Raw genomic sequence first — 16,158 nt, 5'->3', positions numbered from 1 at the left:
TGTGGTAATGTTCCTTATAACTGATAGGACCCCTCCCCCCCACCAAACAGCATCACTGCATTGCATAAAAGACTTCAAGTCAACAATTCAAATGTTGGGGCGCCTGGGTGGCTCTGTCGGTTAAGCATCTGACTTCGGCTCAGGTCATGATCCCACGGTCCGTGGGTTTGAGCCCCACGTCGGGCTCTGTGCTGACAGCTCAGAGCCTGGAGCCTGTTTCGGATTCTGTGTCTCCCTCTCTCTGTGACCCTCCCCCGTTCATGCTCTGTCTCTCTCTGTCTCAAAAATGAATACACGTTAAAAAAATTTTAAAAAAAAAAAAGAAAAGAAAAAAAAACAATTCAAATGTTGATTCTTCCACGAGGAACGTGGGAATTAGATACATAAAATAAAATGTTACTTAGGATTTACCAATCATAAATTATATTCATAGAAATCTCCCATACCCTCCACTGTAGGAAATAACTATTTCAAAGGCTGCATTACTGCTCTTTCCAGAAACAAAAGAAAAATCCTACTTTAGTTTGATTTTCTCATATACATGTACATATACATATAGATGTATATATGTGTCTATACACATATAGGCATGTGGGTGCACATTTAAATAAAACAGGGGCTTTAGAAAAAAAGACCACCAGTTGGACTGGAAAGGCCTGCAGAGGCAATCTGATGCAGAGCTCTTCAAAATGTATGCACAAGTACATCATCTGGGGCTAGGTATAGAATGCAGATTCTGACTCAGTAGACCCAGGCGGGGCCTGAGATTCTGCATTTCAGACAAGCTCCCAGGAGATGCCACACTTTGGGTTGCAAGCAAAGCCGTCCTAATTTCACTATTCCCCCTTGGCCTTGACACTTAACCACGAGTTGCCTTTGATTACCATTCTGTGACAGCTTTCTCATTCTTGGTTTCATGAATAACCTGGCGGATGGAAGGTCCTTGACAATTCTTGGAAGAAGGCTCTGAGGGTTTGAAAGGAAAGTTTCCTTAGGGTTAGCGGAGGCCCCTCTGCTGCCATTTGCTGACTTGCTTCTACTTTTGTAGGACAGCATCCTTCCCAAAACAGTCTTCACTTTCTTCATCCAGTTTTTTTTTGTATTTTGCTGGCTTTCATGAAATTCCATGTCGCTATCCCCGGACGTTTCGTCTTTGGGCACCAATATGTTTTGTTTTACTAGGTTGGTAGACACAGCTCTATGCCATCTAAAAATAAAAAAAAGAATTTGTTTTAAGGAAATTAAAAAGTTAGAAACAAATGACTGAAATCATCAAAATCTAAACTTGAATTGTGACCTAATCACACAATTCCAAAAAGTACAACTGTAGACCAAGAATCAAATCACAGAAAAACCAAGCCAAAGCAACTCCTTGGTGTTTTGTCACCCAACTGTAGTCAAGTGCCTTCTGGCCACTCTCTCGTTTTATCCTCTTAGCTCCCTAAGAGGTAGGTCATATTGTTATCTCTGTTTCACTAACAAGTAAACTGAAACAAAGAGAGGTTAAGTTAATTTGGCCAAGCATAGAATGCCGATTTTAATCCGGGTCTGTGAGTGTTAGAACACATATTGGCAAAGAGGCAACCTTGTCTCAATGATGGCTTTTGCTGGATTTGGTGGTTCCCAGTCCACAGTGATGCGAGAGGAGAGTCGGCTAGAGTAGTCATTAAGGGACACAGTCCCCAAAGCCCCATAAATGTTTCAAGTACACAGAGCACTCATTTGGATAGAGTAACTCTAAACTCTTGTTTCTAAAATCACAAATAGTCACACACCATCTTCATCATTTTGGCATATCTCAATAATACGAATAGATAACATTCCTTAGCAGCTTTCTATGCACGGAACACTCTTTCAAGTTCTTCCCTGTATTTTATGTAATTTACCCTTTTCCTACTGTCATCTCCTTTTTATAAATGACAGATTAAAGCTTCGAAAGGTTAAATAAGCCCAGGATCTGATCCCAATGTCTGCGTTACTCACTATTCTAGAGTAAATATCATCTATATCATGATAACCATTCTTTAGCTAATGTTCTTCCTCAAGTAGCTGTTATCTTTAGTGTCATCCAAAACAATAATATCCATAAAATCCCAGGGATTTAAAAAAGTTAAATCTTGGGCACCTGGATGGCTCGGTTGGTTAAAAAAAATTAAACCTTTTATTTTGAGATAACTGTCATTTCACAGGCAGTCTTAAGAAGTGATACGGGGAGATTTGCCCAGTTTCCTCCAATGGTAACCTCCTGTAAAAGTTTAACTGTCACAACATCCATACCGTCAAGATACAGAACATTTCCGTCACCACCAGGATCCTTCATGTGTTATGGCCACGCCCACTTCCCCACTCACCCCCACCGTCTCCTTAAGCTGTCCTCCATTTGTATAATTTTTGTCCTTTCAAAAATGTTATATAAATGGAATCATACAGCCTATGATCTTTTGGGGATTTACTTTTTTTCACTCAGCATACATCTCCTGGAAATTCATCCAGGTTGGTGGATGTATCAATTATTTGTTCCTTTTTGTTTCTGAGTAATATTCCATGATATGGATTACCACTGTCTAATCATTCGCTCATTGAAAAACATTTGGATTGTTTCCAGTGTGGGGCTAATATGAATACACACATAAGCATTTGTATGAATATAAACTTTCATTTCTCTGGATGAAATCCCAGATTTTATATTATGTTATGTTATGTTTGCAATATATGGGACAAGTATTTCTAATACGGATTAAAATAAGCTCATAACTAATAAAAGATGTCCTTCATCATATGCTACCTAAAATATCTCGAGTACCACCATACAGCATCCTCCAAGAAAATACTGCTCTAACCTGGGCCTAAATCATTCAGCTTCTCTGTAATTACACATGGGAAGTGGTTCAGAAGAGTCCAGGCACCGGAGTTAAATGGTCTTGGTCAACCCTGCACCACGCTTCCTAGTTACGTGATCTTGGGCATGTTATCTAACCTCTATAAGCTTAGGTTTTTCTCATTTGAAAACGGGTATACTGTTTTCAGAAATGTGGGAATAAAAAGAAAAATTCATGTACTTGGCACCTAATAAATGATAGCTTTTACTAATACGTGATTCAGATGAGTGAGGAAAAAATGTAAAAGGCAAGGAGGGACCTCAAGCTAGAAGTCAAATGAAGGGATGCCATGTTGGGTAGCCAGCCTCCCTTTTAGGACTGGAACAGGAGTTCTTCCAGTTACACATGCACTCAAACGCTAGGGGGTGCTATTCACATTCAGTCATCGAGATGTATAGTTACTATAACTTTCTAGCAGATGGCAGTAAAGTGTTTGAAAGATGGAATGCCATTTTCTAATTTGCCCAAAGACCATTTATGGCCTAAGAATAATCTTCCATAGAGCCCTGTGAGAATCATTTAACAAAGCCATCAATTTCTACTACCATAAATACACAAATGTGCGCGCTCACACACACACACACACACACACACACACACACATACACACACATGCACACTCCCAAAATAATAGAAATACAACTTCAGGAGGCTCAAGAACCCCAAAGGCCATCCACGACATCTCTCAGATTAAAAGCCCAGCTCTAAGGAGTCCAAATCTCTAGAATGTATCTCCCACACCATGCCCTGCACCCTCATTCCCTATTTATTGATTTGTTTGTTTATTTTAAAATTTACTTGAGAGAGACAGAGTGTGAGCAGGGAAGGGGCAGAGAGAGAGAGGGACACAAAGAATTCCGTGCTGTCACCACTGAGCCCAAGGCAGGGCTCCAAATCACACACCATGAGATCATGACCTGAACCAAAATCGAGAGTAGAACACTTAACCAACTGATCCACACAGGCTCCCCCCAATCTACTTATAACATAACTAACAAAGGTGAGTTTATTCCAGGGCCTTGGAATAGAACTGTTGTTAATTTCTGTCTTGAAAAGAACCCTTCCCTTCTTAAGTTTTCAAGTATCTTGGTTGGTAATGAACTTATTTTGTTGTACTGCTTCCCCTTTTAACCTCATTTTCTTATTGAAAGTGGAAATCTCTTCAATATTTCATTTTGTCCAAGGAAGTTCAGAAGGTTGGTGTTTGATGATTCAGGCCTCATAAAAACACCTCATTTCTACATGTCTGAGCTATTGCTCATGAACCTGGTAAGAAAGCCAAAAGAAATTGGAAAATAAATCATCTCATTGATTTTCCAAATTAAAATGCATTATGTTTGGAGTATTTCATGCCTGTGTCTATGGTTTTTCCATTGGCAGGAAATACCAGATATAAGACAGTTTTAACATTAGATTAAAGAACGTGCACAGCGTGAAGTACAATTAGTACGTATTTCGGTACCTATTGCTGGGCAAGGGAACAGAAAGCATTCATCATGGCCTCTTCCCAAAGAATGTAGTACTGAATTCTCAAAATCATAGTATTTACAGAGGACATGTGATGTCTAAAATTTTGAGACTGAAATAACAACTTAGTGCTTATTTTAGCGTCCTATGTCGCATTAAAACCCAAATTCAGGTGGAAAGGAAAGGTTTTCCTCATCACGATTACACTTTCCTATTAAATGAGGCTTCCCTTGTGGCACTAGGCTTCCCGACCAATGTATAAATGCAGCGCCTTCCCCAGCCCCCGATCCGTTCAGAGACTTCATTTCTAAAGGCAAAGCTGAAACAGAGATGCCACCCTTTCTCACCATCCCAGTGAACATCGCTTAATGCAAAATCCAAAGAATCTCCCTTAACAGAAAAGGAGATGACTCCTGTTTACCTACCTTTCCATCCCCTTCCTTTTGAAGGGGCCATTTTTCTTTCTGGGTTGCTGGAGTCTTCGGTACTGGCCAGCTCTTCCACAGGCACCCTTAAAAGACTCTTGAAGATACAGTTGAGGGGGGTCCATTGCTGTCAAGTCCACCGGCCGTAGCTGTTGTGGATTTCTTCAGGTCTTCAGCTCACAACAGCAAAGGAAAATAGCCAGTGCCATAGGTGCTTTTAACTTCTGGGCTGTTGGGGGCGGGGGCGGGAAGTATGTAGGAAAGTTTTGGAATCTTGTTCTTATTCCCTTCTAGGTGTGAGAGACATCATTGGTGGGACTGGCCCTGTTACCACTTCTCAGAGGTTGGGGATGATGCATTTGACAGAGCGGTGGGAAATTCCTGTTGGCTTTGTGGAACACTGATGCTTGGGCAAGGCAAATGCAGAAAAGGTGGCCTGATTGCCTAACCACTGCCATTTGGGTTGGTACTAAAATAATCACGCACCAATGGGTTATGGCATTCAGCTGTGCATGTTTGAGTCCCCCCAAAAAAAGACCCTGTAGGAATATCAATGATCCCAGCTTTCGCCAGGTTTCTCAGCTACAGCTGATGAATACTCTCTCGGCCCTGGGAGACACACGGTAAAAAGGCCAGTTGTTATCTGGCCATCTCATAGTACACCCCAAGGTTATTTTATTATATCGTAGAATTTTGTAGCCATCTCTCCAAAGCACAGGGCTGAAAAAGTTGAGCGCCTGGTCCATCCTTTCCTTTCTAAGATTTCCCCCTTTATTTCCCGGGGAAGAGCAAATTCTGCCTGCAAATTCTTCTTACCACAAGGTGGCAGCAGACACTAGGATTTATTCCCATCGCACTCCCTAGCGTTTTTGAGTTTTTCAGTAGGAAATAACTATGCTAAGAAAGAAAATTCTAGAAAACTATGAGAGAGAGAGAGAGAGAGAGAGAGACATGGATTACCCTGCTTTTTGCATTTGTACTCATCAGTAATCTGAAGCATACTTCTCGAACTTTCATGTGCACATGAATTACCTGGGGATTTTATTAAAATACACATTTTGATTCAGGAGGTCTGGGTGAAATCCATGAATTTGCATTTCGAATAAACTGCCAGGTGATACTGATGATGCTGGTCCACAAACCACACCTGAAGTAGTGAGGGTCTTGTATGTTCCAGTGCTGTGAGAAAGAGCTTAAAAAGGGTCAGGAACGGAGGGTATTACATTGAGGGATTAAGAGGTTTCTTGGTCCAGTGCCACTGTCAGTTCACCTACCCTATCTGCTTGTTTTCGCATCTGTAAACCAGGGCTACAAATAGCACCCAAGCCCTCGGAGAGTGGGTGCAGGTGGTCCTTTGGGAAACAATGAAATGCAGCGCACCCGATGTGCTTTAGCCAAAGTGGCTTGTGGTTCTCCCTGGTCTGTTTTTCCTCAGTTGTTGGAATTCCCAGAGTGCGATAAACGATGAGTGCTTGAATGAAGGAATAAATGAACGAGCATTCTCTTTAACCACGAGCCAATCATTTCCAATCGATCACTGGAATAGTGGTCTTAATTCTGTTGGGTTTTGTCAAATATCTAGATGAATGAGATCAATTCTACGTTAGGAAGAGAGCTGGTTTTTATTTGTGTGTGTGTCTTGTGTTCGCACATGTTGGTGAGTGCGCAAGTCTGTGTGTGTGTGTGTGTGTGTGTGTGTGTGTGACAGGCAGCACCGTTTGCTGCTTTGGCTTTTGTGACAAATTGCATGGACTCTCCGGGGTGTCCTGGAACAGGCGGAGAAGCTAGAGGTAGAACAGAGAAGAGTGAAGAGAACAGCTCGGGCACAGACACCAATTTGAGCCGATTCTGTTTTTAAACTCTAGCTCTGCCGTTAACAGGATATGGGTCCTTGGGCAGTGATAAAACCTCCCTGGACCCCCATTTTCTCATCCATAAAACAGGAATAGTAACCGCTACCTTCCAGGAATGCTTTATTCAATCAGCTGTCAATTACTCGAATGCCTAGTGCATGCTGGTGCGATTCTAGACGCCTGAGATACTGGGATGACAACACACAGAATCTCTGAACTAATATAACTTAAAATGATGTGGGTAAGGCTGGCAACAAATGAGGAACCAAAGAAATTAACATCAGCTAGTTAGGAGCAATGCTACGAAGAAAATAGAAAAGGGCGGTAGGATAGTGAGGCTCAACTTCACATGAGGAGCCGGGGAAGGCAGTTCTGCCTGCTGAATCACGGAGCCTTAGAACTGAACATGGGAAAAGGTACAGTCATGTGAAGATCTGACTGTCCCAGGTACATGAATCAGCAGGCGCCAAAGCCCCGGGGGGAAGAAGTCTGATGTCTTTGAAAACGTACAAGGTAGAGTGGCTGCAGCAAAGATAGGCAGGGCCAAACCTGCTGGTTCCTACAGAACAAGTAAACATTGTGGTCTTGATCTTCAGAGCAATGGAGAGGTTGTTAAGTGTCTTCAAAAAATCATTTAAACAAACATTTAATTGTGGGAAAATATGCATGACATAAAATCCACCATCCTAACCGGATTTCAGTGTACATTTCAGTGGCATGACGTATGTTCATGTTATTGCGCAACCATGGGCACCTGTCTCCTGAACTGTTTTCATCTTGCGACACTGAAGCGCTGAACCTTTTAAACAATAACTCCCCATTCCTCCCTCCCCACCTCTCCCTGACCTGCCCCCAGCCTCTGGAAACCGTCATTCTGTTTTCATGTCTCTATGACGTTAATAAAGTTTTCTCTTTTCTTTTTTTTTTTTTTTTTGAGAGAGAGAGAGAGAGTGCAAGTGAGCAAGGGGCAGAGAGAGAGGGGGTAGGAGAATCCCACGAGGTGGGAAGGGAGAGAGAGAAAGAGAGAAAGGAAAGGAGAGAAAGAGAGAGAAGCAGCACTCACCCGGGGCTCGTCTTTTAACCAACGCGGGCTCGAGCTCACCTGACACCAAGCTCGAGCTCACTCACAGCGCTTGCTCAAGCTCACCTGATGTGGACTCGAGCTCACAAACTCCGAGATCATGACCCGAGCCGAAGCCAAATGCTTAACGACTGAGCCCCGCAGGCGCCCCGATAAGGGTTTTTAAGGAGCTAGTTAATGCACATTTATTCTGTGCAATTCACGATTCTCTGCCCAGGAATTACATCCTAGTGGAGGAGACAGACACCAAACACGTTAAGCATTGCAGGCTCTGAAAAAGAATGCTGTGAAAAATCCAGGAAAAGATGGTCGAAAGCGAGCGGAAGTGGCTGTTTCTGCCACAGTGATCAAGAAGACGTCTTACTGAAGTGACTTGGAGGTGAGACATTTCACATGGAGAAGGAGGCAGTGTAGGGCAAAATCTGAGAGGAAAAGTATTCCACAGATGGAAAACTCCAGAGCAAACGTTCTCCGATGGGTGGGGGCCAGGCCATGTTTGAGGGCAGAAAGGAGACCAATGTGGTGGCAACAGAGGTGACAAGGGAAGGGCAACATTATGCTGGAGTTTTATTTATTTATTTTTTAATTTTGTTTTAAAATGTTTTATTCATTTTTGAGACAGAGAGTGAGCAGGGGAGGGGCCAAGGGAGAGGGAGACACACAATCCCAAGCAGGCTCCAGGCTCTGAGCACAGAGCCCGACACGGGGCTCGAACCCACAGACTGTGAGATCATGACCTGAGCCGAAGTCAGACGCTAAACCGACTGAGCCACCCAGGTGCCCCATATGCTGGAGTTTTAAAGAGACTGCTGTGTGCAGCTTGGGAAATGCGTTGAAGAGGACAAAGGATGGTTGACAAAAGGTCATTAGGCAGGCAGTTGGGCCAGGCTGGAGACGATGGTGGCTAGGAGCAGACTGAGATAAGAGGGTGTAGATTCAGGAAATAACTAAGGCTGAAATGAACAGAGTCTGGGGACGGGTGAGGAGACAGCGAGACACCGGCAGGCATCCTGTTGCCGCAGTTCAAGTGTGAGACTGCAGTGGTTTAATGACGAAGAGATTACTGGAGACAGAAAGAGACCCTGGTAAATTGTCTTTTCTTTTCAACCATCCTGCACAGGGTGTGGCTTGGAGTCACATCCATATGGTCGTTCCCTGGACGCTTGTAAATGTTCCTCTGAAAAACCAAAAAGACAGAGCAGGGCAAAATCTGGTCAAAACACCACCTTTATTGTTCTCAACGTTATCCTTCTCTTGAACGCGGCTGAGATTGCATAATCCTATTTAGGTAACCATAACAACAGCTGACTCCTGGTGAGATAGCAGAGGACTGAAACCACCAAGTCAGAGATTGCTGACTTGAATGAATGCCTGCAGGCGCCAGGCAGGTAGATGTGAGAAGCTGTGGGAAACAGTAGGAAGGGGTGGGGGGTGTGGCAAACTGTAGAGTGCTAGGCTGGTTAAACGTTACTCAACTTCCAATTTCTAAGAATCCTCATGCATTCAAAAAGATGATCTGCAGGGGTGCCTGGGCGGCTCAGTCAGATGAGCATCTGACTTCAGCTCAGGTCATGATCTCGTGGTTTGTGGGTTCGAGCCCCGCGTCGGGCTCTGTGCTGACCGCTAGCTCGGAGCATGGAGCCTGTCTTTGGATTCTGTGTCTCCCTGTCTCTCTCTCTCCCAAAACTAAATAAAACATTAAAAAAACTTAAAAAAATATATGATCTGCAGGTCATATTTAGCCTGTGGGTCGCCTATTTACTGCTCCCAGAGATTTTTTTTTTTACGTCACCTTTCCATTCAGTCAGCCGGGTCTTCCCCATCAGTGACCCTAAAGCTGATTTCCATCCCAAATTGTAACTTAAATGTGTTGACTTGCATTCTATTGGCTTTTTGGCCAACTACTAAACTGTTTTTTGCAACTTATCTCTGTCTGGCTGCAAACTCACCTCCCCCAGCAACTACTAAGCCCTCTGCAAACTTTGTTAACAGAGATTCTGGGTCTTACTCCAAGTCTGGGAAAGATAAACACATAGAACAGGGCAGGACCACGTACCTTGGTGACCCGGGGTCATTTTTAAACCGAATGCTTTTGGAAATGAATGAAGGTAGCAAGCTGGCCATTTTTTGAAGAGTCCCCACTACTTCTGGCCACCCCAGAGGCACCGGGGTTCGGGAGGCCTTTGCGTTGCAAGGGAATATGAAGTGGGGACTTCTCCTCGCTCAAGCAAATCTTACTGGAGCTTTTGCCTTTTTTGAGAGAAGAAGGTGTCGCTTTACCAGCCCGTTAGTAAGAATTGTGTCATGCCGAAGTGTACGTAGAGTGCCTAGAGACAAAGTGTTTCCACAGAGAAGAGTGCTTATCTGGATAGTTCGACTCCCTAGAGATCAGAGAAAGGCGAGGCTGGAGCCAAGTGTCTCTGAGGAGGCCGCAGACTCAAGTCTATGATGTCTTTTTCTCGTTTGCTTTTTGCGTTGCCTGCTGCCCCCCGCTGGGATCTCTGAGACTCCCACCCTATAGCTTTGAAATAATCATTTGGCTTGTTTTTACTCTCCTTCGCGACTTCTCAGTATTGGTCCTAGAGGCTGTCAAGTGCTCTGGGCTGTGCCACACTGGAAAGCCTATGTTTTAATCAAAATATCCTCTCAGGTGCCGTTCTTATGAGCGTAAATCAGTGCAAGGTCTTTGGAGGGCAGTTCGGCAACATTCACTAGCATGTGAAATCTGAGATGGCAGAACCAGCATTCCATCTTTGGGAACCGATCCTACTGAAATCCCCACATCGTAATGTAGGTTTATTAGCAGCAGTGAAAACTAGAGGCAACCCGCAGGTTCGTCAATAGAAGATTAAACAAATGGTCCTACAGACCGACTACAAACACTGGAGCCATTAAAAGGAAGGCCACATGTATGTGTTCTGATGTGTGAGTAAAAAGGTAATCTATGATGTGCTGTGGAGTGGAGACACGATGTCCTAAAGCTTTGACCATGAAACAGTCCCTTAAAAATTGTTCTCTACATTCATATGCAAATAGGCATAGAAGGTTCTGGAAGAATAGATTTAACAGTGGTTATTTTTGGAGATCGACAGTGGAAGTGGTGGTTGAGCAGCAAAGATAGGGAGAAATGAGGGGATTTAAAACTTTTTTTACTTTATATACTTTATATCGTTTGATTTAGAAAAATAATGAGCAGGTACTACATTTATACTAAAAAAAATCACACTCAAACATTTCTTTTTTTTAGGTTTATTTGTTTTTGAGAGAGAGAGTGAGAGCAGGGGAGGAGCAGAGAGAGACAGAGGGAGACACAGAATCTGAAGCAGGCTCCAGGCTCCAAGCCGTCAGCCCAGAGCCCTATGAGCGGGAGATCATGACCTGAACCGAAGTCAGATGCTTAACCGACTGAGCCACCCAGGGGCCCCCAAGAAATCAAACTTAAGCATTTAAAAATCAGTTACCCACATTTTGAATGCATAATACCAAGACATTGGCTTAAGTGACGTTTTTTTCCCTCACTATTGCATGAATGGATGTTGATGAGTTTAACCATTTGTTTTTAGAATCAGTCACTTTGAGAATTGGGTGAAAGTCAAACTGTCGTCATTGCCCAAAAAATGCCATGTGAAATGTGCTTGATATTCTAAGAATAAATGATGCATATCTTAAAACTGAAAAAAACCTCTCTGAGGTCATTTCCAATTTCTTAGGCATGATTAAATTTGATATGTCCAATGAAAACAAATAATAATATTTGCAAAAACAGCAACAAACTTCTATAGCTGTGCTGCCCAACATGGTACCCACCATGCACTTATGGTTATTACCCACTTGTATATGGCTAGTCTGAATGGAGATGTGCTATTAGTCTAAAACACATAGGATTTTGAAGATTTCGTATGTGTAAGATAATATAAAATATTAACATTTTAAAATATTGATTACATGTGGGAATAATACTTTGAATGCATTGAGTTCAGTAAAATATTACATGGAAATTAATTTCAGCTTTTTATTTTTTTACTTTTTAAAAAAATGTATTTAAGCAATCTCTACACCCAACATGGGGCTCAAACTCACACCCTGAGATCAAGAGTCACAAGCTCCTCTGACTGAGCCAGCCAAGTGTCCCATTTCACCTTCTTCTCAAATGTTTTTTCTTTACATTTATTTTTTGAGAGTCAGAGAGAGACAGAGCACAAGTTGGGGAGGGGCAGAGAGAGAAAGAGACACAGAATCCGAATAGACTTCAGGCTCCGAGCTGTCAGCACAGAGCCTGACACCGGGCTTGAACTCACAAACCGTGAGATTATGACCTGAGCGAAAGTCGGACGCTTAACCGACTGAGCCTCGCAGGCGCCCCTCACCTTCTTTTTAAAAAGAAGGGTGCTTGTCTGGCTCAGTCAGTGGAGTGTGTGACTCTTGATCTCAGGGTTGTGAGTTTGAGCCCCATGTTGGGTGTAGAGATTACTTAAAAATAAAAAAGTCTTTAAGAAAAATGTAGTTACTAGAAAATGTGAAATTACATACGGACAGAGCTATTCTGTAGTTCCAGAAATTCTGTTAACAGCATTTTTCTTAAGGTGTGGAATGCCTGAATCCATTGTTGCTGTTTTGTATATACATCGGTCTTTTAGAGATTAAAATAACCGGTGAATTGGTCACATCCACTCAAGCAGGTGGGACATATAGTAAAATAGGATATAATGAAGTTTAATAAAGATGTCATTTCAGTTTAATTTGTTCTATTTTGACTTATTGGTGTTTGGGTGAAGATTTTTATCTTAAACCTAGGATCACAAGCTAGAGATTGTCAGTTGCATTTGGTCTATAAGACGTTTTGAATATCACATGGCACGTAAAAGTCTCCATTTTAGGATCCTCACAAAAAATGAAAACATCTGACAACTCAGCCCACATTCGCACACGGGCTAAGTGGTGGCTTTTCCCGTTTAGGTGGGGACAAGTTTGCCTTTCCACCAAAGTCTCCACTAATCCTGGATGTCCTCTACCCAGTGGTTGGCCATTATTTCACAAACTCCATTAAAGAAGTTCAATGAGTTTTTTTCAAGGTGTGCAAGTGGCTCAGTCAGTTAAGCATCCAACTCTTGATCTCAGTTCAGCTCTTGATCTCAGGGTCAGGAGTTCAAGTCCCAAGTAGGGCTTTAAAAAAATAAAGGAAGGAAGAAGTTCAACCAGTTTTCAAATATCCTCTTGTCCTTGGGTAAAAAGATATAGCCCCTCAGTCTCCATCACTTGATGAAATCATGTGCCAGCATTTCAACATGGCTTTAAGTATTTTTTTCACAATCTCTCTTATGATTCACCATGGGACGTCCATCGTTTTTATCCTTTCTATTTTGACGTATGGATTTAATGGCAGGAAGTGGAGAGTTTATTATGGACCTATTCTGATAGGAAATGCATAATAAAAATGCCAACTCTACTTGTTTAAATAACAACATGGTGGATGGGTTACTATGCTCTGAACATAGTTGTCTTCTCTTCTAGAGATTATTATATGGTCAAGGTATTGAACTGTCTTTCAGAATATACCTTTAGCGAAAAACTAAATAGTCTTAAGTTTCTGAGCGTATAAAAATATATTAAAGAAAGTTTAAGAGAAATTCATGCTTTGATGTGGTAGCAGTGAGGCACTATCAAATGCCAAGAAGTCCTTGTTGACATGACTCAAGCTGTAGAGCTCAATACAAACTCGGAACTAATGACATGACATGTACTTGTTTGCAAGTTTTCAAGTGCATACGGTGTCACAAAATAATAAAGTCTTGATTAGGTCGATAGGACCTAATTAGGTCAATAAAGTCTTGATTAGGTCAATAGGACTTAATCAACCTCCTTCAACTAACCAGAAAGAATCGTTTTATTCATTCATTTATTCACTTATTCATTCCACAAATATTTATTACATGCCCACTGTGGTCAGACACCGTTCTTGTTACTGGGGATACAGCAGGGAGCAAACAGATAAAAATCCCCAATTTCATGAAGCGTGTATTTGAGGTAGGAGGGAGGACGCAGAAAATAAATAAATAACATGTGACATTTCAAGGGCTCAGAAATGCCTGCAGGGGTGGCGTATGTTGCTATTTTTTGTAAGCATGGCCTGAGAAGACCTCTCTCATATAGGGACCTCATATCAGAATCGTAAGAAAATGAGCAAAATACAGTTTGGACAGAATATAGTAAGGACAAAGGCCCTGAGGCAGGACCCGCTTGCTATGTTTAAAGATCAAAACGACTTCCATGGCTGACAGAGTGCTAGACAACAGTGCTAGAATATGAGCCGGTTAGATAATAGGGGACTTAACCTATCATGTGGGGCCTGAAGGCCAGAGTATGGATGTGGCTTTCACTTTGTGTGATATGAAGAGCTGTTCACAGATTTTGAGAAAAGCAGTGACGCTGCTTGATTTGTTTGAGCACATTGTCACCTCCAGGATGGGCAGCTCAGTTGTGTCAAACATGCTAATTAAGATGCTCTTACATAATTAATTACCTCTAACAAATTACCCCAAACAAAGTGCCATAAGGCAGCAGAAATGTATACCTTACAGTTCTGCAGTTACGAGTCTGACATGGGTGTCACTGGGCTAAAAATCAAAGCACTGGTATGGCCTCCTTTTCTTCTGAGTCTCTAGGGTAAATCCATTTCCTTGCCTTCTCCAGCATCTAGAGGTCACCCATATTCTTTGGCTCGTGACTCCCTTCCTCCATCTAAAAACCAAAAATCAGCAAAGTTGTATCTTTCTGACCATTCTTCACATCTCCTTCTGACTCTCTCTTCTTCCACCTCCCTCTTCCACATTTAAGGACCCTCGTGATTACGTTGGGCTCATCCAGACAACCCAGGATGATCTCCCATCTCAAGACCCTCAAACACATTTGCAAAGCAAGTCCCAGGTGCCGTGCAAGGTAACATCTTCAGAGACTCTGGAGATTAGGAAGTGGACACCCTTGGGGCAGGGCTGTTATTCTCTTTAGCATCATGCTTTGCTAAATGACCACACCCCCCGACCTCCAACACACATGCACAGAACACCTAACAAGATGCACGTTTCAGCTTTGGAGAACAAAATTCTCAATAAGAGTTGGAAATGCTGTTCCGGAGGGAAATCAGTGAGCAGAAATAGAAATTTTCTATTTACAAATGTCATGGTTCAGAAATTATCAGATCACTGCTTAAACAGAAGGGCTATGGTGTGACCGAAAGCACTTATTTGGAAGCAGACGGGGATTTGTGGGTATAGGAAAGAGGGTGGTGAAAATATCTATGACCAGAGAGACTCTTGCAACCATCGTTAGAGACAGGTTCATGAAATAACTTGAGAGTTGAAAAGTGGCAGCAGCAGCGTCGTTAATTCTCCTTAATACATCACACCTCCCATTAGGTAGGCAGTGCCTGGTTTGAGGGAGAGGAAGCACTTAGAGAGCCCTATTCATCACGGTATGAGAGCTTATGTATCTTCTCTTACTGTGAATGGGTGTTACAATATTTGTTATGTTTTGTCGTACCTTGCAAAAAATGATCATATAACAATATCTGGCCTACCTCCTAAGCACTCAATAATTGTTTGACCAGTTAAACCAGAACAGAGTTTTAATTTGGGAAGAGAGAAACAACAGGGCCTGAATTGGGGGCACTATCTTAATTTCTGATTTTCCAAAGATGTTTTGGGAGTCCAGCCTTACTCCACCTTAGGTGAAACATCACTTTTACCAGCAGGAAAAGGCCCAGCTGAAATTAAGGGAAGCAGGGAACAAATAAAAGGGAGGGAAAGACAGAAAAACAGAGTCAAAGTAGGCCAGCTCAGTGGAGCATATAATGACTTTTGTCTCTGAATGCATTGTGAATTTGAGCATTGAGTAATCTCCTGGTTCTGCAGAGTTCGACACAAGTTGTATAGAATACCATCATTCAGGGAACAATTTTTTACCCAGAATTTTACGCATCATGTCTAGTAAAACTTACAATGAATTGATGTAAAAAGAAATCTTACATTTCTTATGATAGTGAATGGCAAATCTTTATTAAAATGATGGCCAACATTCCAAATCACTTATCTCTTAACTACAGTGTTCTGCTCCTCACCTGATCCCCCAGGGAGGCCTCTTATCAAGCCATAGTTGACTTCCAGCTTCCCAGATAAGTTGCTTGACCAAGTGGTCATGTGGTCAGTAAAATGCAGTCCTGGTATCTAAGCCAAAGTCCTCTTGATCGGTAAGTCCATTCCTGGGGATGGCTGGCTGCCTCAGTTGGTAAAGCATGGGACTCTTGATCTCAGGGTCACCAGCTCAAGCCTCATGTTGGGTGTGGAGACTGCTTAAAAAAAAAAAAAAAAAAAAAAGGTCCATTCCTGATGTGTCTCTCTCATTTCTTTCCAGAGCTATTGCTATCAATTTGGTGAGGGCTTTCTCAAAATTTGAAATTC

The 16,158-nt window shown here is 42.4% G+C and overlaps 1 protein-coding gene across 1 annotated transcript in view; it reads right to left on the bottom strand.

Annotated features, from left to right (window-relative positions):
• Positions 1-16,158, bottom strand: part of CA2H3orf49 (chromosome A2 C3orf49 homolog) — a 75,409-nt gene that overhangs the window by 7,797 nt on the left and 51,454 nt on the right. Inside the window, exon 2 of the mRNA XM_043589402.1 lies at positions 885-1,263. Within this exon, the coding sequence (XP_043445337.1) occupies positions 885-1,263 (379 nt within the window). The remainder of the gene's footprint in view (positions 1-884; positions 1,264-16,158) is intronic.

This window comes from Prionailurus bengalensis, chromosome A2 (assembly GCF_016509475.1).
Source record: "Prionailurus bengalensis isolate Pbe53 chromosome A2, Fcat_Pben_1.1_paternal_pri, whole genome shotgun sequence".
In the NCBI taxonomy this organism is placed as follows: domain Eukaryota; kingdom Metazoa; phylum Chordata; class Mammalia; order Carnivora; family Felidae; genus Prionailurus; species Prionailurus bengalensis.
The sequence above is the reverse complement of the archived record's forward strand: the minus strand, read 5'-3'. Positions and strand labels throughout refer to the sequence as shown.